General features: G+C 36.9%; 3 protein-coding genes across 5 annotated transcripts in view; all 3 read left to right on the top strand.

Moving 5' to 3' along the window:
- The window catches only part of PCSK7 (proprotein convertase subtilisin/kexin type 7), a 501,704-nt gene that overhangs the window by 125,146 nt on the left and 349,310 nt on the right, over window positions 1–27,248 (top strand). The gene's annotated exons all lie outside the window — the stretch shown is intronic.
- LOC140341297 (nicotinamide N-methyltransferase-like) lies at window positions 2,037–4,278 on the top strand. The gene is made up of 3 exons (XM_072426930.1): window positions 2,037–2,183; window positions 3,385–3,592; window positions 3,756–4,278. Exons 1-3 carry the CDS (start codon window positions 2,102–2,104, stop codon window positions 4,183–4,185), a joined length of 720 nt encoding a protein of 239 aa, XP_072283031.1. The 5' UTR covers window positions 2,037–2,101; the 3' UTR covers window positions 4,186–4,278.
- Window positions 8,719–27,005, top strand: LOC140341288 (nicotinamide N-methyltransferase-like). 3 transcript variants are annotated; one of them, XM_072426910.1, is made up of 6 exons: window positions 8,719–8,956; window positions 10,688–10,895; window positions 11,234–14,748; window positions 18,649–18,730; window positions 21,587–21,736; window positions 21,904–27,005. In XM_072426910.1, exons 1-3 carry the CDS (start codon window positions 8,806–8,808, stop codon window positions 11,670–11,672), a joined length of 798 nt encoding a protein of 265 aa, XP_072283011.1. In that variant the 5' UTR covers window positions 8,719–8,805; the 3' UTR covers window positions 11,673–14,748; window positions 18,649–18,730; window positions 21,587–21,736; window positions 21,904–27,005. The 3 variants fall into 3 exon arrangements, with proteins under 3 accessions (XP_072283011.1, XP_072283012.1, XP_072283014.1); XM_072426911.1 differs by lacking the exon at window positions 21,904–27,005 and having other exon boundaries at window positions 21,587–21,882; XM_072426913.1 differs by lacking the exons at window positions 21,587–21,736; window positions 21,904–27,005 and adding an exon at window positions 19,184–19,436.

The following is a 27,248-nucleotide window of genomic DNA, read 5'->3' as shown; positions in this document are numbered from 1 at the left end:
CAGAAACAGAGCGGAGACAGAAAGAGAATGGCAAACAGGGACAATCGCAAAAGAAACAAAAAGACTCTGGAGGAAAATTCATGGAATAAATACATTTATAAAGGTTCCAGGGCCAAGTACATAGAAGCACAAAACACCTAACAGCTTAAATTGGTACAGAAGGTTTCCAAGAAGGCAAATAAACTGGAAACGCGGTACGAAGATTCCCATGTGCAGGAAAGATACCATACAGGTAAAGACAATGCAAATCATGCTAGTTTCACAAGCTTCTAAAAGAACAAAGCAATAATGCATTACCAAAAAACATTTACTTTATATTATATATCCAAATATTTTAAAGTGCCAGTAGTATTTTATTTTATCAACTGCATAGAAAATGTACTAATAATTCAAACAGACGAAGGTTTCTAGTTATTGAGGGTAGGCCTAGCATAAAGGTATTTTTTTTTTACCTAATGCATTTTTTAGGGCTTGAAGAACTTTATAGAACTATTCAAAAAGAGTATAAAGGCTCCGGGGGTGGGGGGGGGGGGGGAAAAAAAAAATTTTTTTTTCCCCCCCCCCCCCCCCCAGGCAAAGAGAAGCATTTAGATTTATGTTTCACCTTCCATCAGTAGGGGACAAAGGGTACTTCAGTACCAACCCTGGATCAAAAGAACTTTGGATCAAGTCCTGGCCACTACCCAAAAACTGTCCTCCCCCATTAGTCACTGCACATCCACCAGAAAGTGTGCCTATTCAGTTTCAACTAGGATCCACTAGAAGAAAATAAATTGCTTTCTGATCTGTTTAATAAGTCACTAGTTTGCTTGTGAAACGCACAGACATATGGTAGAAGAAGGGTGCTTAGGAGAGAAACACATGAGAAAAGGGTGAAGAGGAGAGGGACAGGGTAGAAAGGAGTGAAAACAAAAGTGACATGAGAGTAGAAGGGTGGAGAGGAGAGAGACATCGGAGAAACATGGGAGGAAAAGGTGCAATTTAGGGAGCTACAGGGTAACAAGTGGGGAGGAGAAGAGAAAGAGCAAGAAATGTCAGGTACAAGTGTTTTGGGTCTAGGCTAGCCAATTCTAAGTGGATGGTCAAGCTCTATTTGGCTCCCTTGCTGGTTTAGCTCAGACCTTTCACTCCCAATTTGAATAGACAGCAAGAGGTGCAAGTGAAACATCAGACTAGCAATCAAGGGAGTCAGATGCATATGATGGAGCAAGCAGACAGAACCAGGTGCAAGTTAGCACATTTTCCGTCCTTGAAGCGTTTCACCACAAGGGATTGATGAAAGGGTCATACTGTAGCTGATAAACCAATTTAATTGTGATTTTTTTTATTGTTTGATATCAACTATGGAAAAATTCCACCATATTAAAAAAATTAAAAAGATAAAAGCAGCAGATCATTAGCTAGAGCTGTGTGGCTTTGGCAATCAAACTTGATTGATGTGTGTTTCTTTCCAAGAGTTATGGATCAGCAATCTCTATATCTTTTAGAATGTTTGTTCCCATCAAAAGCTCCTGGCTCTTTGTGAGTTCTAGAGCCGTTTGATAGTAAGGCTCCATATTGTTGTTTAGTTAGTGACTGGACTGGACTTTGTTCGTTTAGAAAACCAGTACAACAAATTAAATATAAATTGTGAACAGCACCAAAAAGTCACTGAACTGGTTTCTGATTTTAAATTACCCATTCTCCTGAACCTTTGCTGGATGCAGAGAAATCTTTACTCATTGGGAAATAAGGGGTACATTAGATGAAAATACTGATTCACTAAGCCTACATGTAGTGTTCCTTTTAGGACATGCCCCTATACCCATTAAAAAAAAGAGAATGCTGCTTGCACTTATAAAGTGTAGATACCTGGAAGTAGTAGTCAGGTCTTCTGTCTAGGTCACCTTGAAAGAATCTAAGCCTAAACTTGCCTTGTAATCTACTTTATGTTTAGCTTTTATGTCTGTTTTTCAATTAAAATTGTATTTAGAGGTTTAAATCACTAAGCTTTCTTTTTTTTCAGAAAAATAAAATTAACCCCAAGGAAGGCACAATGGAAGACTCATTTACCTCACAGCAGACTTATATTGATGAATTTGATTCTGTAGAGTACTTAAAGATGTATTATGATCAAGAACAAGCAATGCTGTCAGAGTGGACAGATTTCGCACTACAAACCCTTCATGAAGTATTTTCAGCAGGTAAAATATAAAACATAAAGTTGTGTCTCCAAGCCATTACCAACAACGTAAAGATGTTAATTGTTTTCTTTGTCCCCAATGGCAAGGTGTTACATTTTCTTTTTACTAATCCAATTTTTTAAGGATCAGTCTGCTGTTTATTTTCTCAATGGGGCACATCATTTAAAAATATACAATACAATAACAAAATAATAATGGGCATTGTAAAACAAAGGCTGGAGAAGTTGTTTAAGTTTAGGTTGGTTGTAGTACTAAGCCATTACAAATGAAGTATAGGTGTTAATTATTCTCTTTGTCCCCATTGCAAAGTTGTTATAATACATTTTGTGTTTACTACCACAATTTTTTCTTTTTGTAATTTATTGGGGACTTTTTTAATATAGATATTACATAACTCAACATACAAAAAACAGAAATAAAAGCTTTAAACATAATGGAAATAACAACACATTTAACAAGTATAAACCCTTATGCAAAATAGTGAACAGCTTAACATTCTCTCAATCTTTTTATAATGTTTTTTGCATTATATTCCATGTATTTAAATCTATCATGAATCTGCGTTTGTTTATCTGCAGTTCATGAAAAATATAGGACTACACCATTTTTATTATAGGATCAGGTTTATAACTGCTGTGTATATACTCAATGGGGCACATCTCTAGAGGCATTTTCATTAAAAAAAAAAAACTTTGTACGGGTGTTTGGAAATGACTGTATTAGTGTTTATAATTGTTTTTATTGCACAAGCTTTTTTTTAAAAAAGCCCCCCCAGTATTTAAACCAAACCCTTAAAAAGTGTCATTGGACCTACCTGGATATCAAATGGAGCAGCAAGTATGTGTGCACCCCCCACCCACTCCTGTCCGTAAAAGGTGCTCTGGAATTTGTTTTTTCTAAAAAGGAATGGGGAAAAGGCCTGTAGCTCCCTTACTTTTTGGTAAAAACCAGGCACTCACCAACTGGAGAGCTCCTTATACCCAAAATGTAACCGCCACAGTCAATTATTTCTGGAATCTGTCATACATTATTTAGACTCTCAGACTTTGTAAGCCCCTTTATAAAAAAAAGTAGAGAACATTGCAAGAAAGTATTGTTCACACACCCTTCCTTTCAACCGCACTTCATAATTGTTTGTGACCTAATATTGTTTTGTCATGTTTTGCTGAAGCTAGAAGCTGATTCTCTCTTGTCTCATAAGGAGGAATTGGAGGAGACACCATAATGGATATCGGTAGTGGTCCAACCATCTATCAACTCCTCTCTGCTTGTGAGAAGTTCAAGAACATAATTATTTCTGATTTTTTGGAGCAAAACCTTGCAGAAATCCAGAAATGGTTAAAGAAGGAACCTGGTGCATTCGATTGGACTTCATATATTGAACGTGTGTGTAAACTGGAAGGAAACGGGTATGACTCTTTAAGGTTAGATGATCTATCGTAGGCCCTTTTTCTTTCCTTTGCTCCCCCCAAAAAGCTTTGGCCAAATTCAGCAGACTTAGCATACAGTACCAACCAGTTTCAAATATTTCTTTGGCATTAAGTATTATGAAATGTAATTCTTGTTTTTCAGAGCGACCTGTGAGGAAAAAGCAGAGAAGCTCCGCAATAAGGTGAAAGAGGTTCTCAGATGTGATGTCCTGAAGGAAAACCCTTTTGAGCCTTTAACATTAAATCCTGTGGATTGTGTTATCTCTTGTCTTTGTCTGGAAGCATGTTGTAATGACATGGAATCCTTTTGTGATGTTCTAAAACATTTAAAGAGCCTAATCAAGCCTGGAGGTTGCCTATTACTATTAAGCAAGTTAAATAGACATTACTATTCAGTTGGTGACCAACGGTTCAGTGCTTTACCTGTAACTAGGGAGGGACTAGAGAAGGCACTTAAAGATGCTGGTTATGAAACTATGGAAATTAAAGTTGCTGATCAGAATTATCAGTCAAAGGTAGACATTTTTACTGCTGACACTTATTACTATGTCAGAGCCCGAAAACCTGTGTAACTGCAATCTGAACCAGGCAAAAAATTTAAACACAACCCAGTGTTCTCAGGAAAGATGAAGCATGGTGGAAAACAATACCAGTAGGTTTTTATGCACCTAAAACTACACATTTAAATATTTGTGTAACACGTTTTTACAAATGATTAAAAAAGCAAGATGGATAATACATTGGTTAAGGTCTTGTTCTTTCATACCCATTCTTGAATATAGCAATGATTACATTAGTTAGGGTAACAAAGTAATATGTTGTATATTTTTGGAGGGAGTGTGATGGTTTTATGCTTTGGCGATATTGACTTGGAAAACTGTTGTATTTTCTTTGCAATCCATAGACACTGAGACATAGCAAAACTAATACATTTTCTTCTGCTTTAACCATTGTTAAAATTAATTTTGTTTTAGATAACATTTACATTGTTTTCCTATATTTTCCATAATTATTTTTCCTAAAAATTAAAATTTCTGCACAAAACATTGGAAAGTTATTGTCAAATGAAATTGTTTTTCCTAATATGGCAGATTCTTATGCTTTATGCAAAACACAAATAAAACAAATTACAATGTTAAAAAAATGTCTACATTGTATTTGAAAAATAAAAATATTTTTAAAATAATGTAGAATATCTAGGGGAATAGGAGGTTAATTGGAGCTGGTTAATAAATGTTGGGGGTTAAATAGGAACAATTTTAATCTTGGTAGGGTTACTTGCTTTACCATACATACATACAAATGCAAAGGTTATTCCTTTGAAGATGAATAAAACACAAAAATGAATAAAATGCAACAATTGTTTTTAACCAGCACTTCTAAGCAGTGTTTCTCAACCAGTGTTCCTTCAAAGACGGTTCCCTGAGCAATAAGTAATTTGTGCCCTTTTAAGTGACAACAATTATTTTCTCGTTGTGTACCAAGGTAAGATTTTTCCCACTAGCCAGCAATGTAAGAGGCATTCTTTTCTCCAAGCTAATATATTGTAAGCTGTTGTTATTATAGGAGAATAATTATAGAAAAGGTCCACTATATGTACAAGTGCAGTACACAACACATTGTCTGCAGTTGATGAACTATAGCCCCAAGCATTGATGTACATGTTGCAACTTTTATTGCTAAAAATGTAATGTAGCAAGTTGAAAAATGCGATGCCAAATTTGCAGGGTATTTGGCATCATCTGCCCCTGGAAAAAGGAATTTAAGTGCCTTGCATAGGGCCAGGCATATTTGTATTGCAGCAGAACTGCTGCACTTTATTTGGGATCCAGACCCAGTGTCCTGGAGGGGATGGGTGAGCCATGCCTTTTCTAGGAAAGAGATTGAAAATGGATTTGGGGCACCTGGCATTGACAGAAATGTACCTGCCTTTGAAACAGGGGGAGTTGCAGCCTGAGGCCAGGTGTGGCTCAGGAAGAAATGATGTGTGAAGCCTGTGAGCTGGCAGTAGGTCGCCCATAGTTTAGGTCCGGTAGACCAGTTCCAGGAGGCTAAATTTGGTGTTTTTTGTGTCATGCTGTAAAAGACATTGATCCCTTGCGAGGGAAAACCCTGGATTTGCCTATTTTTGTTGCTTTTTGGAGTGAATTGCCAGGGCCAGTGGAATACAGAGGCTCTGCCCAAGGTCTGGAAGGAGTCAGGTTTGCTGGACAACCTAGTCCTCTTGGAAATGTTTCCCTTTATGGTGGGTGGCAGTTGAGCTGTATAGAGGGCTGTTGCAAGCAAAAAAAGTCAGATTTTACTGTGATAATTTGGGAGAGGTACAGTTAACCAGTTGAATGTGGTGATAGCTGATGCATTGGGACATATTCTGGAACTGGCACTGGCGGCGGAGAATCTTGAGTAGCCTTATTGGAAGGTCCAGTGGAGTCTTGTGCTGGAACCATGGCGGGTTTGATCTGGTGTTCAATTAGTCAGGGTGCATTGAGTTCTTTTAGTGGGGGATGAAGGGACTGGCAGTATTTTTGTCAATACTGTGGGAAGGTTTGTTGTATGGCAGGATTGGCCTTTTTCTTTAAACAGGGAGGGCTGGCAGATTTCACAAAATATTTTTTGGTTCAGCAGGCAATACGGGGATACAAGAGGTGTAGGAAGGTGGTAGATATGCGGTGCCCAGTGATGGTGGTGGTTCTAGAATGGTTGTTAGCAATCTTGGGTGAGGTGAACTCTTCTGAGTATGAGGAAGTTTTGTTTCGGGCAGCTTTTACATTTGGGCTTTGCGGGTGGGGGAATTGGTTAGGAGGGGGTTGTTAGTGGGGGACATGAAAGTTCAAAATGCAAGGGTACTGTTGTGGACTTCCAGATCCAAGACAGACCAAGAGGGAAAAGGTTGCCGTATTGAATTGGTGGGCATGGAGGGAGCAATGGTTTGCCTAGTGTGGGCCTTGCAGGTATGAGTTTGGGGTAGTTTTTAAAAAATGTTTGGCAGTGGCAGGGTTCCAGGGGGAAGGTTTTTCACCCTATTCCATGGAAGATGCTCAATGGTAATTAGACGACAGGTGATCAGGTGCGTTGGGCGATGGGAGTCCGACAGGTTCCAGAGTTATGTGCACTGGGATTTGGTGTATTACACTGGTCTTTTAGCAGGGGTTGGAGAAAAGGGCGGTTGGGGGGTGGTCTTGCTGTCAGGGGTCGTTTTGGAATGAGTGTTCCGGTTTGGTGTGAACTGTGTTGTTTATGGTACGGACAGGTCAAGGTGCCTTATATGGATTTTGGGGCACTTGTATGTGTACTGGGAGAGCTGATGTCCACCCTAATGGAAGGCAACTAGGTCCGTCCAGGGAGGTTGGCCTGGTCTGATGGATCAGAGTGCCCAGAATAATGTGGAACATGGTGGTGCCTGAAGTTGATAAATTTGTGAGATGAAATCAATCTCCCAATGTGCTGACTTTGCATGTTAGGGGTAATGATCTGGGTAGGAGACCTTCCAGCGAATTGTTTTAAGACACAAAATGGGATTTTTTGAGGCCGAGTACAGCTTTCCTGGATATCACCATTACGTGGTCTAAGATCATGGCCTGCACCCAATGGCATAGCACAATCAATAGAATGCCTGAATAAGGCACAAAAAAAAAGTTAACAAGGAGGTGGGCCACTATGTGCTGCAGAATGGGGATCTGGTTATTTGTCATCAGGAGTTGGAGGTGGAGACATGACAGTATTTGAGAGGTGATGGAGTACACCTGAACTCGATTGACATGGATATGTGGTGTCTTGGCATCCAGGGGAGGATTCAACTGGCCCTTCAGGTGTGGGAGAGCTTTTAAGTGAAAGGTGATTGCTCACTTGCTGGGGCATTTGAGGTCCACGGGGGGCATCTTTGGGACTGAAAAAGAAGGTGGGAGAGTCATCTTAAGTGTGACATTTCATCATGTAAAAGGTATATGCTGCAAGAAATGGCCTCTTTTCTGGAATGGTGGAGAACAGTTTTAGTTGGTGCAGACTTCACAACGGCTGAAAGTTGGGTAGGCGGTGCTGTCTAGGACCTGCAACCAGAGATTGGCAGTGTTTTTTGGGACTGGAGTCTTCTTGGGATTGTTATGGTTATGCATATAAGAAAATTGTTTACAAAAAAGGTTAAAAATACTCAGCAAATTGTTTATATTATTGTGTGTAAATGTTTAAACATTTGGTATGTATATGTTGAGTAAATAGCAAAGTTAGTATTGTTTATTGGTTTTATTTATTGTTGTATTGTTGTTAATATTTAGATAGTTCTTTGTATGGTTATAATTTTCTATTAGAAAAAAAAAACGACAGTATTTAAATATTGATTATCACATGAGGTTATTGGGTAAAATAAAGTAGCCCAAGAGGCTATTTTCCCAGAGAATGGTGAGTTTTGTCTATTCTTAAAAGGAAGGAAGAAAGGGGGGAAAATGGTCCAGAAGTAGATTTCATGGGGAGGAGACAAAGTGATAAGGAGCGAAAATCCAGAGTACCTATGTCATGTTGGGTCATAAAGCTGAGGACAGGCCCTCCTACGATTCTGTTCCCAGTCAAAGGAGGACGTCACACTTTGCACTCACCTCTTGCAAGGCAGTCTTCGAACTTCCTTTCAGCAAGATTCCTTTCTCAAAAGCAGTTAACTTTAAAATTTGTAAAATTGTTCTGTTCTAATTACTCCCCTGAGTTAGTTTTGTGTAATGAATTCTAGGCTTGGTGTTAATCTTAGATAATTACATACCTAATGGTAATAATAATATTAATGATAATGATGATGATGAATATAATAATAATTAGTTAATATATTAATAATGAATTACACAGCTAAAGGTGAATGTTTTGATTAAATTGCTGTGGTATAGATGATTTAACTATATATCAATATATATTTATAAAGAACTAATATATATATATACATTATATATACTAATTTGTCTTCTGTTACTTGTGTAATATTGACATTTTTTTTCTCCACACTATCACGGGGGAGACTCACAGTTCACATTTTTTCTCTGAATGTTTAATTAGTGGCAATATTTTAACTGAGAATGATGTTTGGCCTGATTTTACATTTCATGCCGAATAAAGTCTTCCTAATCTCCAACTACTTTTTTATCTGTTTCAAGTGTAGACCATTTCAATTAATAGAATCAAGCCACCTTGACTCTCCTGGATAGTAGATCAGCATGGAGACTTCATACACACCATCACAAACCTACATTGAAGAGTTTAACCCTGTAGATTACTTCAAGACATATTATCACCCTAAAGAAGGAACTATGACTGGAGATTGGCTTAATTTTGTATTGCAGAATCTTCATGAAATTTTTACCTCAGGTAAACAAATTACTTATTTATTATCTCAGTATGTGATAAATTACTCTGATGTGCTAAATGATGTAGTAATTGAGTTTTTATGATATACAGCAAAACCATTTATGCAAATTTGGCTTTCCAGTACATTGCACATTTTGACACAATGATTTTGGTACATTCTAATCCAGTATGTCCTCCTAGCCTTAACAGTCACCAACAAGAAAGATATGGCATTACCCTTTATAAAAATATAAACTTCCTTGCAGCCATGTAACTACAGATCATGTGGCCCATAGCTATATCTGATTTCCCACCAATGGTTTTTGTGGCAACAGGTGTTGTGTCACACTTACCTTGCTTAAATACCAGTTCCTCCCACCTGCTCATGGTGGGCAGTTCTGATCCTGGGCACCCCTGCTCTTCCAAGTTTTATCAGTGTTGTCCCTCCTGCCAGCCTGTCAGAGGAATAGCTTCTTTATCGCTCTTGGCAATTAAGCTTGATCAGACACAGCACTTTCGCGGCGTGTATCCTCCACTAGTGCTGAAACCCCTAGCTCTGCTGAGCATTTCCTCTACATTAGTCCATTAAAAGAGTGCTTTCCCAGTCCTGCTCCTGTGTTAACCCCTTGTTGTCCAGTCTGTTGTTTCCTTGTATGTTCCCCATGTCACTTGAGTCTACCTTCCGGATTCCTGGTACTTGACTCCTGGCTTTGTTTCTGGCTACGCTTGTCTGCTGCCTGCCTCAACCCTGACTATCCTCTGCTTTCTGATTTGGTACCGCACATTGTCCTGCCCACCCTTGTGTGCCCAAGCAGGGGTCTAGTGGGGCGGGCATGGGTGGGAATGCCCTTTTTTCTTTACAGAATAGGCACGTGTGCCCACTCGTATTTTGCAATTGATTCTTTGGTGGTCCGCAGCTTTGGATAGGGACCCAGCTGGGGGGGGGGATGCACAAGCAAGAGGGAATTGCAGGCTCAGACTTGTGATGGGAGAGTAAGCAGGCTTTGGTATGACATCACTGTGGGGGAAGATTCTTCCTCTTTAAGTGACACATAGGTGGGGGGTAGTGGAGCGGGCATATACCTCTTCTTTTTCTTTTGTTACTGCCATTCAATAGATCTTGCCCTTTAGCCAATTATGGACCACATAATGATTGTCCTAATCCCACATACATGTTTAAAGGGTCCCAAGCACAATACCTTCTGGGTGGATTCTTTTTAGAAAGAAAACGGAAGTGGGCATCACTACAAAGGTATCCTAGAATGAACTTATTACAGTACCATAATGAGAACAGAGGGAACACAACTTCTCAGAGAAGAAAAATGGAAGGAAGTGTTTCAAATATTTATTACCTTCCCAAAAAAAAAACATGTACCCAGTACCCTATACATGTCTGTTGGAATGCAAAACCAGGGTCAAGCAGTCTGATTCAGCGCTCAATGTCTCCACAACTACATTCTGGCCAGCATGAAATTAAGGCTCCACTATGTTACATATTGTTTTTAGCTTATACAATATTTACTCTAATATAAGTACTAATAAGTACTAATGGAATGCCCACCACATATATCATTAACAGCCCCCCCCCCCCCCCCCCCCCACCTCCACACACACACACACACACACACACAGACCCAGGTATTTAGCCATCCTCTAAGTTGTTAAAAAAAATGCCTAGGATATTTTACAAATACATGTAATATATCAAATATTCTTCTAAAATGAAACATTGTTTATTTTCTTGTTCCTGAGGTGGAGTTAAAGGAGACATACTGATTGACTTTGGAGCAGGACCCTCAATTTACCACCTTCTCTCTGCCTGTGAAGCTTTCAACAACATCATCACTTCTGACTTTCTTCAGCAAAACCGAGAACAGCTAGAGAAATGGCTGAGGAAGGATCCCAATGCATTTGACTGGACTCCAATTGTCAAATATGTGTGTGAGCTGGAAGGTAAAAGGTGTGTTATAAATAAAGGACAAGTATGAATAGTATAATGTGCCTGTTTAACAGCAGACTTTCTTTGTATTTTATGTATACTATATGTATTATACCATAAATATATTAAAACATTAAATATTTACTTTGTACACAGAAGGAGGCAGATAGATACCAGGTATGAAAGATAGAGTACCTTCCCCATTGTAGCACAGATAGAGAATGCCACATGACACAGCGTTCTTTCTTGGTTCCTGGTACTCTTTTTCTTTCCTTACCTCAGAATGGAACTAAATACAGAATATTTTAAGTGTTTGCTATCTAAAACTAGGTAAAAACAATCTACTGTTTACTTTTTAGTGACAGTGAAAGTTGTAAGAAGAAGGAAGAAAAGCTGAGAAGAACCGTGACAAAAGTAGTGAAATGTGATGCTCTGAAGAAGAACCCTTTTGAGTCGGTGGAGATGCCACAAGCTGATTGCCTGATAAGTTGTCTCTGCTTAGAAGCTCCCTGCAAAGATGTGGAATCCTTCACCAATGCTTTGAGGAATCTTAAGGTGTTTCTTAAACCAGGGGGTCACATAATAATTCAGAATGTACTTAACTGTACATACTATTATGTTGGTAAAAAGCGTTTCTCCTCTCTGTCAATTTCTAAGGAAGAATTGGAGACAGCAGTTAAAGAGGCTGGCTATGAAATAGTGAAACTTAAAGTCATTCCATGTACTGATAAACCAAGGGTAGACATTAGTGATTATGATGGCTTTTACTATGTCCATGCCCGTAAACCTAGTGCATAAATCCAACTACTTAGAAAGTATTAGCACAGAGGTACTAATCAGTAATTTCCATTTTTGCTTCCTATATTGACAATTTCAAACTAGGTAAATAGCTAGTTACATTTTACTATTGACAATTAAAAAAAGATCCTCATTTATTCCAATAATAATAGTACAAAGATATTGTTAAACTTTTCTGGTCACAGCCAGCAAAGTGTTACGCTTACTAAAATCAAGAAAATGTAAGCCAAGTGGTGTTGTAATATGCAGCTCGATCAAAGGGCAGAGATCAATCTCTGGAGATATTTCACATAGGATAGGACAGGGTCATCTCGTCCTGTATCAATGTATTTGTAATTGTCTGCCATTTGCTATCCCAATTTATTGTGCAACGCTGCATAGTATGTTGGCGCTATATAAATACTGTTTTTTATCATATTTATAATAATCCCACTGATCTTGACAGCTATATGTCCATGTTAGTCAAATGAACAAAGAAGTTCATTCGTCCAGGTCCTATCTAGTACTGTTGGTTACTGTTAAACATCATAACCCATAGAAACATTGAAAAAACATTGTCAAAAGGAAATTTGTTATGTTTTTCATTACTGTAATAACTGAGGATAACAGTCATCCTATTTATTATCCCATCCCAAGTTTATTACATCTATCAGGTTGTGAATGGCATTTGTATAACTAGTTCACTGTTTTAAGGCCCTTTTATCTATAGCTTAGAAATAAAGAGATATATTCTGCCAACCTGTTAGCATAATTAAAAGGCATGACATGTCCCGGAATAGGTACATAGCTACAGCACAGCTGTATGAGTTTGGGATTTTGTGCATGCAAAACTTCTATCTCTTTTTTAATATGTTTGACATTATCCCCTTGCTGTATACATTTTTTTAGGCATCATAGTTTTTTGTAGATATGTTCCAGTTTTCTTCCAGTAACAGCACTTCCTGTTGATCTCTACAAAGCCCATTCACTGCCTTACAGTTAGAAGGAGCATTGTCAGCCTGTTGTGTGCTTAGTTGGCTATTAATCTGGTCTATCAGATCTGTCAGGCAGCACAGCAATCAACTGAAATAGAGCGTAAAGCCTCATACATACGTGAAATAATAGTTGTTGGAAAGGATCTTTCACGATCCTTTCTAACAACTATGCACTGCACGATGCATGAACGAGTGCTGTACATATAGCACCATTCTGTTCTATGCAGAGGGGAGGGGGGGGGGGAAATGGAGCGGCACCCTGAGATTATTCTGCTGGATAGCTATGAAAATAAACAAGTTTTTTTTATAACTGCACCCAATAAAAAGAGGGAAGGAGAGATCAGGTATTTGACTTTGACATCAGTTTGATATGCTTCTGAGATCATTCAGAATTACCTGAGAGAAACTAGAGTGACCTCTGGACTTGCATTTCACTCTCTTTATGATACTTTTGAATTCCTATATACTTCTATAGGAATAAAGTTCCTACTCAAAATGAACAAAACCTTTTGGCACAGGCAATACGTCAACTGGTGTGGACACATTTCAATACATTTCCTTCTCAGCAGCTCTAACTAGTTCATTGCAGTACAGTTAACACAATTGATCTGTGACTTTCCCTTTGTACAACTGTAGCTAATGTTTCCACATTGAAATATGTCACTGTCCTGGTTAGGTTTTTATTATATATATATATTTTGATGTTTTGGGACTTAGAATAATAAAGAGGCCCTTTGTATCTAAAACTTTAAACTGTTCATGAGCATATTAATAATTCTCTCTGCCATGCTTTGATGATGCTAAATAAATAAATGTGTATCCCTAATTATACGTAAGACAAACTATGAAGAGTTCTAATAACTCTTCTGCGACATCCCAACCCAATCTTTTTGTAAGAAATAAACAGATAAATTATGCTATGGGAATTTTTAGCTCAGTACATTCAATATCGTTTGTATAATTCGAACAAATAAACTTTATCAACAATAAAAAACACTGTTATTATTTTTTTTCTAAGTAAAGCAAAAATACAAACTTTTCTTTAGCAAACATTCAAACAATCAATTAACAATAGGTCAAAGCTAAAAATTTAAGAGGGAAAAACATTGAAATAGATAGACGTTGAGTTTGATTTTAAGCAATAGACATTTCTCACAGCTTTAAAAAAAGGATGAAGCTGTGCTCACTTTCAAAATCAAATTATCGTAAGTAAAAATGAATGGATGTTTGGTTGCATCCTGATTGGACCATTGCAGTATATTAAGCTAAATGGACAGTCTTTGGAAACATACACCTTCTACAGGTAGTATTTACTATTCTACGTGGACAGTCTCTGTTCCTTTAGTTAATTTACTACATTCACTTCTCAGTGAAGAGCATGGCCAGTACCTTTAGTGTACTAACTGTTTTCTTTAGCACTATTATCATTTTGTTAGCTACCATTTCTCTTAAGTTTAGAGTCCGTTGCCATTTCAATTTCTTTTCCATTTCTTGTTGAAAACAAATTATACACAATATAACATGTATCATTAGATATTATGCAGCACTTTACAAAGTCCATGATCATGTCACTAGCTGTCCCACAAGGGGCCCAGAATCCAATGTCCTTAGCATAGTCAGATGTCATTATTGCAGTCTAATATCAATTTCGGGAAGAAGCCAATTAACCTAACTGCAAGTTTTTTTTGTGAAGGAAGGGATGTGGAAGGAAACTGGAATATCTGGAGAAAACCCACGCAAAGAGGGGGGGGGGGGCTCTAAACTCCATGCAGATAGCGTCCTGGGTGAGATTTGAACCTGGGACCCAGCCCTATAAAAGCCAGAGTGCTAACCTGCTAGAGTAGAGGACACACAGCTTTTTTTACTCCAAATATTTAACTAGACTCTTATCTGGGAATGGTGTCTACATTTTGTACTGAGCAAAGTTAACATTTTGTACTGAGCAAAGTTAACATTTTGTACTAAATAAAGTCCATCCTACTTAGATAATATAATATATAATAAGTATTTATAGAGCATTTGATTTCCTGTCCCCGTAGAAGTTCAACTACACTTTATAAAATAAAGCTTTTTCCTGGAGGACAGATCAGCATGGGGAAAAGGTAAATCAAGTTGTTTTGATTGTCAGAATTACATCAGCTATATTTGTGATCTGTACTTTAGGATGACTATTAAGTCTGTATTTAAATGTAGTTATCACTGAAATTTGTTTCTGTGTATTGGGAATCAGAGTATACACACAAGTATACATGTTATTTTGCATCCAGGTGTTTGTTTTTACATGAAAAACAGTTAATGTTTATGTGTAACAGACATAATGGGCCTGATTTATCAAAGCTCTCCAAAGTTGGAGAGGATACACTTTCAACAGTGAATCTGGGTGATCCAGAAAACATGGAATGGATTTCCACAAAAAATAATTTGCTAGCAAATGTTTTCAATCCTGGACCAAATCCATTTCAGGTTTGCTGCATCACCCAGGTTTACTGATGAAAGTATATCTTCAGTTTTGGAAAGCTTTCATAAATCAGGCCCAATGTGTGTTTGTTCACAATACATACCTCCCAACATCTAAAAGTGGTAAAAAGAGACATAAAAAGCACCAGCAGAGGCAGGCAAAGCAAACCCTGACAGTCAATGGGGGTGGTGGGCAGGTGTTTTACGTTGAAAAAATAAGCTTCCCTTCAGAATTGAGAGACAGTATAAAAACTTTCATGTTTGCTGCTTGTGCCTAACTTTAATAACCTATAGTTTCCCAATAAAAAAACTTTACTTACATGGTTTATGCATATTTTATATTTTCACTATCTATTTTCACCATCTAATATAATTGTTCATTCTCTGAGGGTTAACCTAAAATAGAATCCACCAGAGGTGTCATTGTATTGATGGATCTTTTTTTAAACTTTATTTTTAAAGTTGCTTCCAAAAAAAACAACAATATACAATACAAACATATTAAATAACAAATTATACAGATGACTGCCAGTTAGTCAAAACCTATACAACATAGATAAATGAAATACCTGCCTCCCGGAGGTCAACACTTTCCAAAAAATACATTTGCAAGAAAAAGAGAGGGGAGGGCATTAATCTGCATAGAGCATACACAGTATCTGAATACCAAATATCAAACATTACAGGAAACTGAAAAATAAAAACGTATGGTTAGTGTTTTGACAAACAATATATTATGCAGACCAAATAAATTGTTCCCAATAGAACCATGTATGAGTATTTTTGACTTTTGACAGTTTGTCAGATGCTAAGCGATCTTCCATAGCTCTAATATCATTCACTTTATTTAGCCACCATTTAATAGTAGGGGGCCCCGGTTGTTTCCACATAACAGGGATACAGCTCTTCGCAGCATTTAATATGTGACAGGTGAGGGATGCCCTATATTTTTTTCTGGACATGGTGAAGACGTGGAGCAGGGCCAGTTCCGGTTTTTGATGGATGTTTTTAACTAATGTCAATCATCAAGCACTGATCAATGGGTAAGGCAGGAAACAGAAAATTATATGATCTAGGTAGCCGAAACAGTACCCAACCTGTGCAGAAAACTGTGATGACAAAGATTGTAGGGAGCTATGCATAATATGTATACAGTGGCTGATGGGTCAAAGATTGGGATGAGACCTTAACTTACATGGAATTCTTTTTCAGTTTATGTAGCTATGTGGCTTCTAATATAAAACTTTGGTTTCAACTTATATATTGTACATTAGCTGCTCTCTGCTGGCTGTACAATTTGCAAATCGGATTTAAAGTGAAAACTGCCCCCTTGCTGAATTGGTTGAAGAGAATGATGGAGCTCAGGTGGAATATTAGTTAATAAACAAAAAGAGACAATTTTTCTACTTTGTTGTGTCTGTATTTCTGAGGGCTACTATAAGGTATACTATACCTTAATAGGTAAGGTTTACTTTGTGATATTCTGGCAAAAATTACCCCATACATAGGTTGTTTATTCAATTTGGGCTATGTCCCTAAAGGCACCCCCATCCACCAGTAAATTAGTTCACAATAATATGTCAGGGAGCTTCACAATTACCATTAAAAACAAAATTAACATAAAAACAAAATTGTGGCCAGTAGTAGCCAGCTGTCCCTCTGACATCACCAAAGATTATAGTGACAATTTGTAGGTTTATATGGAGCAGTGAGATGATAGGAATGAATAATGGGACACAATGGATCTCATTTATTAGAGTTCTCCAAGTCTGGAGAAGATAGACTATCATAGTGACCCGGCAAACCAGGAATGTATCTAATCCAGGATTGAAAACAACTAATAGCAAATGATTTTAAGGAACCCATTCCAAGTTTTCTAGACCACCCAGGTTCACTCACAATATTCTATCTTCTTTAGTCTTTGAGAACCTTAACAAATCAGGCCCAATCTAACAAACACTATGGTCATATAACGTTTGCTTTGCCTTTACTTTGTGTACAATTTCTGACCAGAAGATTATTAAAATAGTGAGTATGCAGAGGTTTGTTTTAGCTTGATATAGCCACAAAATAATGTCCTGCTTTTCAGCTACAGTCATTAACTTCTGGTCTGGCCTGTTTAGAGTGTCTCTCACAGATATTCATGGAAGCAGGACCCCTCACTGCCTGCAGACCCTTTCCTTTGAGCATAAACCCACCAGCCACTTATGAGAATCCTGAACTGGGCTGCCTGTGACACCATTTCTCTGCCAGAATAAGTTCTCCAATTATCACCTATTACACATTACCTATTCACATTTCTGAATAGTACTTAACTTTTAGATCATTAGAGTATCATTCAGTCTTCTATAATTTGTGTATTTTATTTTGTACAGTGCTGTACTGTTATTTAAAGAAGAAAATGATTTGTTAGGCACTTGAATTCCACTCTATATAAAATGTATCATCCCTCAACATTTTCATATCCAGTCGAACTTTAAAGCTCTTGATGCCTGCTAACATTAGATGAGTAAAAAAAAATATATGATGATCAGTAATATAATAATCAGATAATCAGATAACACTGAACTTTAATGCAGTTGTACACAAAATCAAAACATGCAGTTATGTATTTATTTAAAAATATATGTATGATATGTATGTTAAGTGGAACCAGGATAAATACTTTAATTTGGCTTTATTTCAGCATTTTGTTTTCCCCAATACAATGACAATCTCCAAACTTAGACTGTGAGGGGCAGAATTAGGAGCCAATTAAGTATGCTGACTTTTTAGTACTCTACATCTTAACTGTGATCCCCTCTATCCTAGTACTAAACTGGGCACTTTAAACTGCAATAAAATGTAGAATTTGGAGTACTTACATAACAATCATGTGTTACAGAAGGGTGAATTGTCCTCTAGTAACGATTTACTGCACTGTGCCCTTATTTTTGTTTGGGAAACCAGCGTTTATTGTATATGTTTTTCCAATACAGCCAAGCCAATTAATGGCCCCAATGAAATGAAATATACATTTTGGTAACATCATCAATACTGATTGTACTAATGGATTCTACTACTACTAAAAAAGATAATTGCCCTTCTACCCAAACACCCATTGGTTTAGTTTTGTCTATTTAACAGCCATATGCTTATTCCTCTATCTAAATTGTTAGTATAAAGCAGCTCTAGTGTCTTCCATCTTGGTCCCTTTGAAGCCTTTTACTGAGGATGTAGATGTTTGTGTCTTTGCATTCTGGATGCTCCTATATGTTAATTATATTGTGACGTGGTGGTTAACAAACCAATGGAGGACTTCCTATTTAACGTATAGCACAGCATAATATGTTGGCGCTATATAAATACTATTTATTATTATTAATAATAATAATAATAATAAATATGACTGTACGTATTAGTTGACAACCTAATATTGTAAAACGTTTGTTGTAGCTTTTTATTCAGTAATGTCATTTTTTTATGTTTTCTCTATTCTACAATAAATGCCATATAAATTTTGCCAAAACATCTCATTTGATGTGATAAGCTTTCTTCCTCTATAGGCCATCATATTTGAACCCACTACATTGCATTCCGACATCCTGAATGTGATCCCCTCTATCCTGGCTGCTACTCCCCCAACCTGTAAGTCTGTTTTGAATGCATATCCTAAATTTTTTACTTAGAAGATACAAGAGATTTGTGTCAATGCTAACTACGACCAACAGGATGAGGACAGCAGATTAGGATTCTAACCTAATATCTTCAGAGGGGCTTTTGATGATCAAAAACCATCAAATATTTATAACTGTGCCAAGTTATAAATTATGAAGCTGTAGGTAGGCGTAATGGTGTCAGCTGTGGTGACAGCTTGAATATTTTACATTTAAATGAACCAGTATCAGAAGATCTAAATTACAAAAATATCTTCCATTTCTTAGGGCTCTTTTTATAAAGAATGTTAATATCAACATACATGTTTCCTCAGTCAATGGTCAATGGAAAGAATGCCACCCTTTCAGATAGCTAAAAAGTGCTTCGGTGTCATGCTGGCTCCAAGTAACCCTGGCAATGACACTATGATTTTATCATTACAAGAGAGGTCAGTCAAGCAAAGATCATGGAAACCCTAGCAACCTCTGGAGGAACCCTAGGGTTTGATAGAACCCAGGTGGAGAAATACTGCAATAGAACGCTATCTGGGTGACAGCTTTAAGTCTGCTGGTGCTGCTGACATCACATTCAAGATAGTGGCACTCATCAGTCTCTGTGCTTTTTCCAATGTTACATTTTGTACAGGTAAAAAATTCCTGAAATGTGCATATAACCCTAAATAAAAGTTGTTGTTCAAACTAAATGGCTTAGGCTTTTTTTTGGTTCTAATAACCATTTATTCTATTTATAGGACAATGTTAACTAAAAACACAAGGACTGAGCAAAAGAATAGACATAATTATATTTGAATTACAGGAACTCATTTAGGGAGAAGCTGCTGGTCTACTGCCAGAAGAGGGAGGTCAGGGTAGACATCACAGAGAGCTCTATAGCTTACAGTCTGCATACATCTCTGGTGACGTAGAATAAGAACAACAAATATGGATAATCACAAAGCAAACAAAGAGAGTCTAAATTGGAGAGAAACTGACAGTGGGAGCATGGACCCATGTAGTTGACCCTTCTTGTTGGTAAATTGTTTTGTATGTATGTATGTATTTTTGAACCCTGCTGAAATAAAAAAAAAAAGATCAGAAGGTTTCCAGGACAAACTACATAGCAGCAGAAAGCAACCCAACAACTTGAATCATTACAGAAGTTTTCCAAGAAAGCAAATTGACTAGAAACATGGTATGACGATAACCATGTACAGGAAGGATAAGATATTGGTAAAGGCAGTACAAAACATGCAAACAATCCTTGTAAACTAAATTCATGACACATCAAAAAATGGCAGCTTGAAACAAAAAGATTTTTTATGGAGTTTTAGTTATAAATATATTGAAGTTTTAAAGTGGTAGTAGTATTTTATGTTCTCAGCTCATAACAAATGTACTTCTACATAATAATTTAAAACTCAAGAAGGATAGCCTCACTCTAAGGGTACTTTTTTATATGTAATGCTTTTATTTTGCCTCAAAGAACTTAGTAGTAATTAGTAGCAGTGAGGGAAGAGAGCAGTAAACTTGCTTTTTACAGTTCCCCCCAGGATAGCAGAAGCATTGAACTTATGCAGTGTGGGGGGAGCCTCAGTACAAGGGTAGTTTTATAGTTTAGCTGGTTTGACTGTAATAGTAGTGAGTAGTATTGGTCAAATAGCTCACTATTTGATTCGCCAGCTATTCACTCAAATAGACCAAAATTATTCCGGTGGTCGAATGTCGAAGTCAATAAGGGAAAACTGTGGGTTATTTTTCAAGACTGTGTAGAGCTTCTACAGCCTCCAAATACATTTAAAAAGATACATAATAAAAAGATACATAATAATACATATTACTAACACATACCCCTGTACTTCACATCAATAATAAAGAGGACCTGTTACATCAATAATAAAGAGGACCTGTTACATCAATACAAAAGGGATGTGTCACATCAATAATAAAGAGGACCTGTCATATGAATAATAAATAATCATTCATGAATAATAAATGAATCATTCATGTGACAGGTCCTCTTTATTATTCATGTGACAGGTCCTCTTTAATAATGATCTGACAGGTCCTCTTTATTACTCATGTGACAGATCCTCTTTATTATTCATGTGACAAGTCCTCTTTATTATTCTTATGTATATATATATATATATATATATATTTATATATTTTTTTTTTCCTCTCCCCAGCCAATCACGAAGCATGTGCCTCCAATTAGCTGTAACCGCAAAGTTCCCACGGTCCGGGGATCCCAAAATGACATTATGATTCATTGGCCCTGATTTATGAAAGCTCTCCAGGCTGGGGATAATACACTTTCAGAAGTGAAGCTGGGTGATCCACCAAACCTGGAATGGATCTGGTCCAGGATTCAAAACATTTGCTAGCAAATAGCAGATAATTTTGAAAAATCCACTCCATGTTTTGTGGATCACCCAGCTTCACTTCTGAAAGTGTATTATCCCCAGCCTGGAGAGCTTTCATAAATCAGGGCCATTATGTCATTGTCGGAAAACCTGTAAAAAATAAAAAAATGAATTAAATAAAAACACACACTAATTAAATTAACATTAACTTTTTATTTTTTTTTTATTTTTGCTGTCAAATTCTGTGTTATTCAGGTTGGGTCTATCTGAATTCGAACAGCCATATTTGGGTTCAATATAAGGACAACCCAAATTGGAACACCAACACTAGTAGTCAGGCTATATGTATGAAATCAATCATTTGCAGAAAAACAGGAACAGGACTCACTGAGTAATAAAGTATTTAAAAATAAATGAAATTTATGTGATTATCTGATCTTAAAATGAATAATTTTATGATGAATTTTCTGTTCAAATCTCCACAGGTACTTCAGTTGATTTTTGAATAAACCTACCTAATACTGCATTCTTATACCATGAAGAAGGAATCAAATGTTTCCTGGAGCTGGCTTATATCAAACAGAAGTGATTGTTTTCCAGCATGAGATGACATTTTAAAACTGTGATTTTAGAAGGTGATCTTTTAAAGCTTACCTTTTAAAGATACCTGTAGAAGGTTAACCCACAATAATTGATCCCCATTGACCTGTAGTATTCGTTATGTGACTGTCTGTTTTAGTATTTGTTTGTTTGTTTTTTCAATTAAAATGTTATTTAAAGATTTAAATCACTTAATTTTTAGCAAAATTAAAATGACACAACTGAATGCAAAAAAATACACAATGGAAGACCTATTTACTTTGCAGCAGACCTATAATAATGAGTTTGATGCTTCAAGATGTATTACGACCAAGGACAAGCAATGCTGTCAGAGCGGACAGATTTTGCACCACAAATTCTTCATGAAGTATTTTTATCAGGTAAAATCTAAAACATGAAGTTGTAACACCAAGCCATACCAAATGAAGCGTAAGTAGTCATTTTTCTTTTTGTCACGACTGGAAGGGTATTATAGTACATTTTTTGTTTACTACACCATTTTTAATATTGGATTTTATATCCACTGCTATGTACATCTTGAATAGAGCACATCATTTAAAATATACAATACAATACTAAAACAGTCCTATAAGCATTGTTAAATGTATCCAGCAGAAGCTGATTACCTTTAGGCTATCTTTTGCTGTTTGATTAGGAAATGGGTCAGCAAACCACTGTGCCCCCTTATCTATCCATAAAAGCTCTTCTGGAATTGTGTTTTACCAGAAAGAAAGAGGTCAAAAGGTCTGTAGCCTCCTTACCTTTTGGCTACCCTCCCACCCCTGCCTTATCCCCAAAATGTACACCTCTATAGTCTATTATCTCTGGAATCTGTAATGCATTATTTGAACTTGAGCTAGAATTTAACTTTACAGTTTTGACAGTATTTCTGCAGCTGTTGCAGAATTAAAATCTCCCTACAATCTTGTCTGATTCTGTCTTGTCTCATAAGGTGAATTGGAGCAGACATTATAATCGATATTGTTAGTGGTCCAACCATCTATTAACTCTTCTCTGCTTGTGAGAAGTTCAAAACATAATTATTTCTAAATTCCTGGAGCAAAACTGCACTGAAATCCAGAAATAGTTAAAGAAGGAACCTGGGGCTTTCAACTGGACTCTATATATGAAATGTGTGTATAAACTGGAATGAAAATGAGTATGACACAATAGGTAGATGATCTATCTGAGGCTCTTATCCTTTCCCTTCCCTTTCTTTGCTCAGCCCTAACTGGAAGGAAACGGGTATGACTCTTTATGGTTAGATGATCTATCGTAGGCCCTTATTCTTTCCTTTGCGCCCCCCAAAAATCCTTTGGCCAACTTTAGCAGAGCTAGTATAACGCACCTACCAGTTTAAAATTTAACATTAAATATTATGAAATTTCTTTTTTTTTTCAGAGAGAGCTGTAAGGAAAAAATAGAGAAGCTCTATATTAAGGTGAAAGAGGTTCTCAAATGTGATGTCCTGAAGGAAGACCCTTTAGCGCCTCTAACATTAAAATCCTGTTGATTGTGTTATCTCTTGCCTTTGTCTTGAAGTATGTTGTAAAGGCATGGAATCTTCTGTGGTGTTTTAAAAAACCTAATCAAGCCTGGAGGTTGCTTAGTACTATTAAGCATGTTAAATAGCCACTACTATTGTTGGTGGAATATCTCACTATTCGATTCGACAGCTATTCGATCGAATATACCAATATTATTCTGGCGTCGAACGTCGAATTCGAACACCCTTAAAGTAATTGGGGGAAAAATTTAGGTTGTTTGGGACTTTGTAGAGCTTCTACAGCCTATTAATACATTTAAAAAGACATGTCAAGACTCCCCCCCGCTCTGCACAACACTGTACAAGTAAAAAAAAAAAATCAGGAAGGCTTTTTTATGTTGCTGGCAAGGCCATTTTATGGGGCGGTCAAGGAACATGCCAGATTTTATACAGGCCTACGAGTAGAGGCAAAGAGGGCCCTGATGGGTTCCTTCAGTCCAAAAATTAGCCACCAGGTTTACCCACTCCATTACAAGCCATACACAGGCTTCGGAGTAGAGGCAGAGGGCCTTGAGGGGGGTCTTTCAGTCAAAAAATTAGCCAGCTACACAGCTCTGTTACAAGTTGTATAGGGCTCACAGGAGTAGAAACCACATTGGTAACTGGCATCTAGAGCTGGGTGTAGTGCATCGTACATGCCACCTAGAAGTCTGTAATACCATTTTAAAGAATGGAGTACAGGCAGTGGAGGAGGAGGCAGTGGGCCCTGAGTTTGTGTGGGGACAGCATTGGTAAATGGCATCTAGAGCTGGATACTGGGAAGGCAGCAGCAGTAACAGCATTAGAAGGAGGCATACCACAACAGGTTCCTAGGCATTGTTGGAGGGCCAAATTCGCGGCCTCGAATGCAGCAAAATTCGGGTTGGGTGGACTCGAATTTGAACAGCCATGTTCGGGTCGAACTTTAGGACGACCCGACTTCGAACAACAACACTAGCCACTACTATTCAGTTGGTGACACACAGTTCAGTGCTTTGCCTATAACAAAGGTGGGACTAGAGAAGACACTTAAAAATGCTAGTTATGAAATTATGGAAATTAAAGTTGCTGGCCAGAATTATCAGTCAAAGAGCATTTCTACTGCTGACACTCATTACTATGTCAGTGCCCAAAAACCTGTACCTGTGATCTGAACCAGGCAAAGGTGCCAAACACATGCCAGTGATCTTAGGAAAGCTAAAGTGTTGTGGCAAATATCATCTGTATGTTTCTATACACCTAAAAATAATATTATACTTTTTTTTAATAAATGTAATTTATAATATTTTAACAGATTCAGCTGTTATACTTCTTTACCCATTATAAACTTGAATATGGTAATTTTTATATGTATTTGCTATGGGCCTACAGATACCATAATTGCATTTATATTACATTACTTGCTATAACAAAGTAATACGTTGTGTATTTGTGGTGGTGGAGGAGGGTGTCATGGTGTTATTCTTTGGTCATATTGGGCTCTATTTATAAAACAGGAATCCTAACATTTGATTACTGCCATTGAAACACAAGGACATAAATGGTTCCCAGGGAATGTTTTCTTTTTAATCCATCAGCATGAAGACAAAGCAAGCAAAACTAATAAATTCATTTTCTTCTGTTTGACTATTGTTAGTTTTGAAAAAAAAAAAATTGGCGCTAATATAAATACAATGTCAAAAAACCCTGTTTGTAGTGATGACAATGTTTTTTTCTACTTTGGCAGAATATTATGCAAAATATAAAAACAAAGCAAAAAAGATAAAAAAAAAGTGTATATTGTTTTTTAAAATAAAAAATATTTTAAAAATTAGCTAGAATATTTAAGTGAAGAAGATGTTAATTATGGTCGGTTAACAAAGCTTAATAGGGGGTGAAATAGGAACATCACATACAAATCCAAGGTCATCCCTTTGATCTGCAGATGAATGAAACAGAACATTGAATACAATGTAAAAATAGTTGCTTCTAACCTAATCTTCTAAGCTAGTGTTTCTTAAACAAGGTTCCATAGAAACATATGTTTCCCTTAAACGTTTCTCTGGGTTCCTGGAGCAATGAGTAATGTTGGCCTCTCAGGTCAGTTAACTGACACCAATTATCTTTTTGGCTATCTTTAAGGGTGACATTCTTCCATAATGTGACCATAATGTATTGTGAGTTTTGGATATAGAAATTATAGCAGGGGTTCCCCGAATAATTGTTATTCAAGGGTTCCCTATGTTAGAAAGGTTGAGAAAAGATGCTCTAAATTGTATACTCTTAGGCTAGTACAGAAGTGAAAGCAGCACCGTAGGGAATTAGACACTGTGCAGATGCTTTTTGTCAAAATTATTTTAGCAGACAAATTACAAACTCAAAGCCAACAAGAATATAGGGAGCCCTATATATTACAGGGAACTTTATTTTCAGTAGTACTTTAGTAGAACTTTATTTTCAGTACAGTATATGGCAAGGAGCCCCATACATAGGAAAGCAGGACAGCATATGCGGAAAGTACCATACAAAGAAGTGTAATACAATACAAATAAGGGAGTAATATAAATGTGAACAAAGTAAAATACAGACAAGATAAGAATACCCATACACAGAAACATAGGACATAAAGCACTAAATTTACATACACCTATCATTGCTATACAGCTCTCAGAATCTCTAGTTCACCATCACTTTCCACAAGACATGTTGGGACCTCTATTGCCAAAAATTTAAAAATCCAAAGTTTTGAGAACCTAGCTGTGATCTTAAAAAAACTGAAGACATGACCCTTATACAATTGTTTAATGAAGTCTAGGGTAGTCTAGTAAAATTAAATGCATGATGTCAAGTTCAGGGAATATTTGACATCATCTATTTCTATTTCTCCTGGAAAGAAAATTAAAGGGCCTTGATAAGGCTGTAAGTAAATGTTGTGCTGTGTATTTGCAGCTTTTTATAGGGATCCAGACCCCAAGTGTCTTGGAAGGAATAGGTGGGCCAGGCACTCTATCCCACTTCCAGGCCAGAAATTGTGAATGGCTCTGGAGCACCTGACCAATGGAAATAAAAGAGCACCTGTCTTTAAGACAAGGTGGAGTTTCAGACTGAGACTTGGAGGCTCAGGTAAAGAAGATGCTGGGAAGGCTCATGAGGTCTTCCAAAGTTTTGATCTTTGAGAGCCAAGCTAAAAAATGTTTTTTCTAGTCATGTTGTGATGACTTTGATCCCCTTTGTTGCTGAAATTTGAATTATCGCTCTGCAATGATTGCGTATGAAGCTAATCCATTAATGTAGGTGTTAATCAAGTGTGTTACATGTCTAAGGCTGAACATTTTGGTTAAATTGCTGGGGTACAGATGAATAAATAGCATATATGACAGATGGTGTTGGAGGCCTCACATCTGGGTAGGGTTTAGTTGTTCTGTTGCATGTATTTTGTTTGTATTAAATAAAAAAAAGATATTTTTTATCATGATCATGGTGTAACATGTAAGATGCCCATTAAGTTTCCCCTAATGTTGGGCTATTCATTTGTTGAAAAAAAATTTTGTCAGTTTATTTAGGAATACTCAATGGTTGATTGAAGTATTGGGTGCGATTGGATGCTAAAACATACCAAGCATCCACCAGCTTTAAAATGTTTTTCCCACCCAGCACCCAATTATTGGTGACAAAACAATGTTAAGGGGCTTTGCAATTAACTAAAAACTATTTTTGATTAGCTTTATTATTGGGTTTCCCAACTAAATTTTGACTTTGATTTATTGACTTTATTATATTTTATTAATTTTTTTATTTTTCATTCTTTATTATTTTTTGGACATGTCCCCCACTTCAATTTTTATCACTTCAATGCATTTCAAAAGTTAAATTTTTCAGCTTTCAAAAACTTTAGTTAACAAAAAAATCTCCATTTTTCTTTTCACTAGTTGAAAGCTTGTTGTCTATTTCCAAATCCATAATACGTTGGACTGCATATACCAAGTTACCCTATTTTTGTTTAGGTGTTGGAACTACAAATGCTGATTTATATTCCCCTGTTA

Source organism: Pyxicephalus adspersus, chromosome 11 (assembly GCF_032062135.1).
Source record: "Pyxicephalus adspersus chromosome 11, UCB_Pads_2.0, whole genome shotgun sequence".
NCBI classification, from domain to species: Eukaryota; Metazoa; Chordata; class Amphibia; order Anura; family Pyxicephalidae; genus Pyxicephalus; species Pyxicephalus adspersus.
Note: the sequence above shows the minus strand (reverse complement) of the source record. Positions and strands in the feature narration are given on the sequence as shown.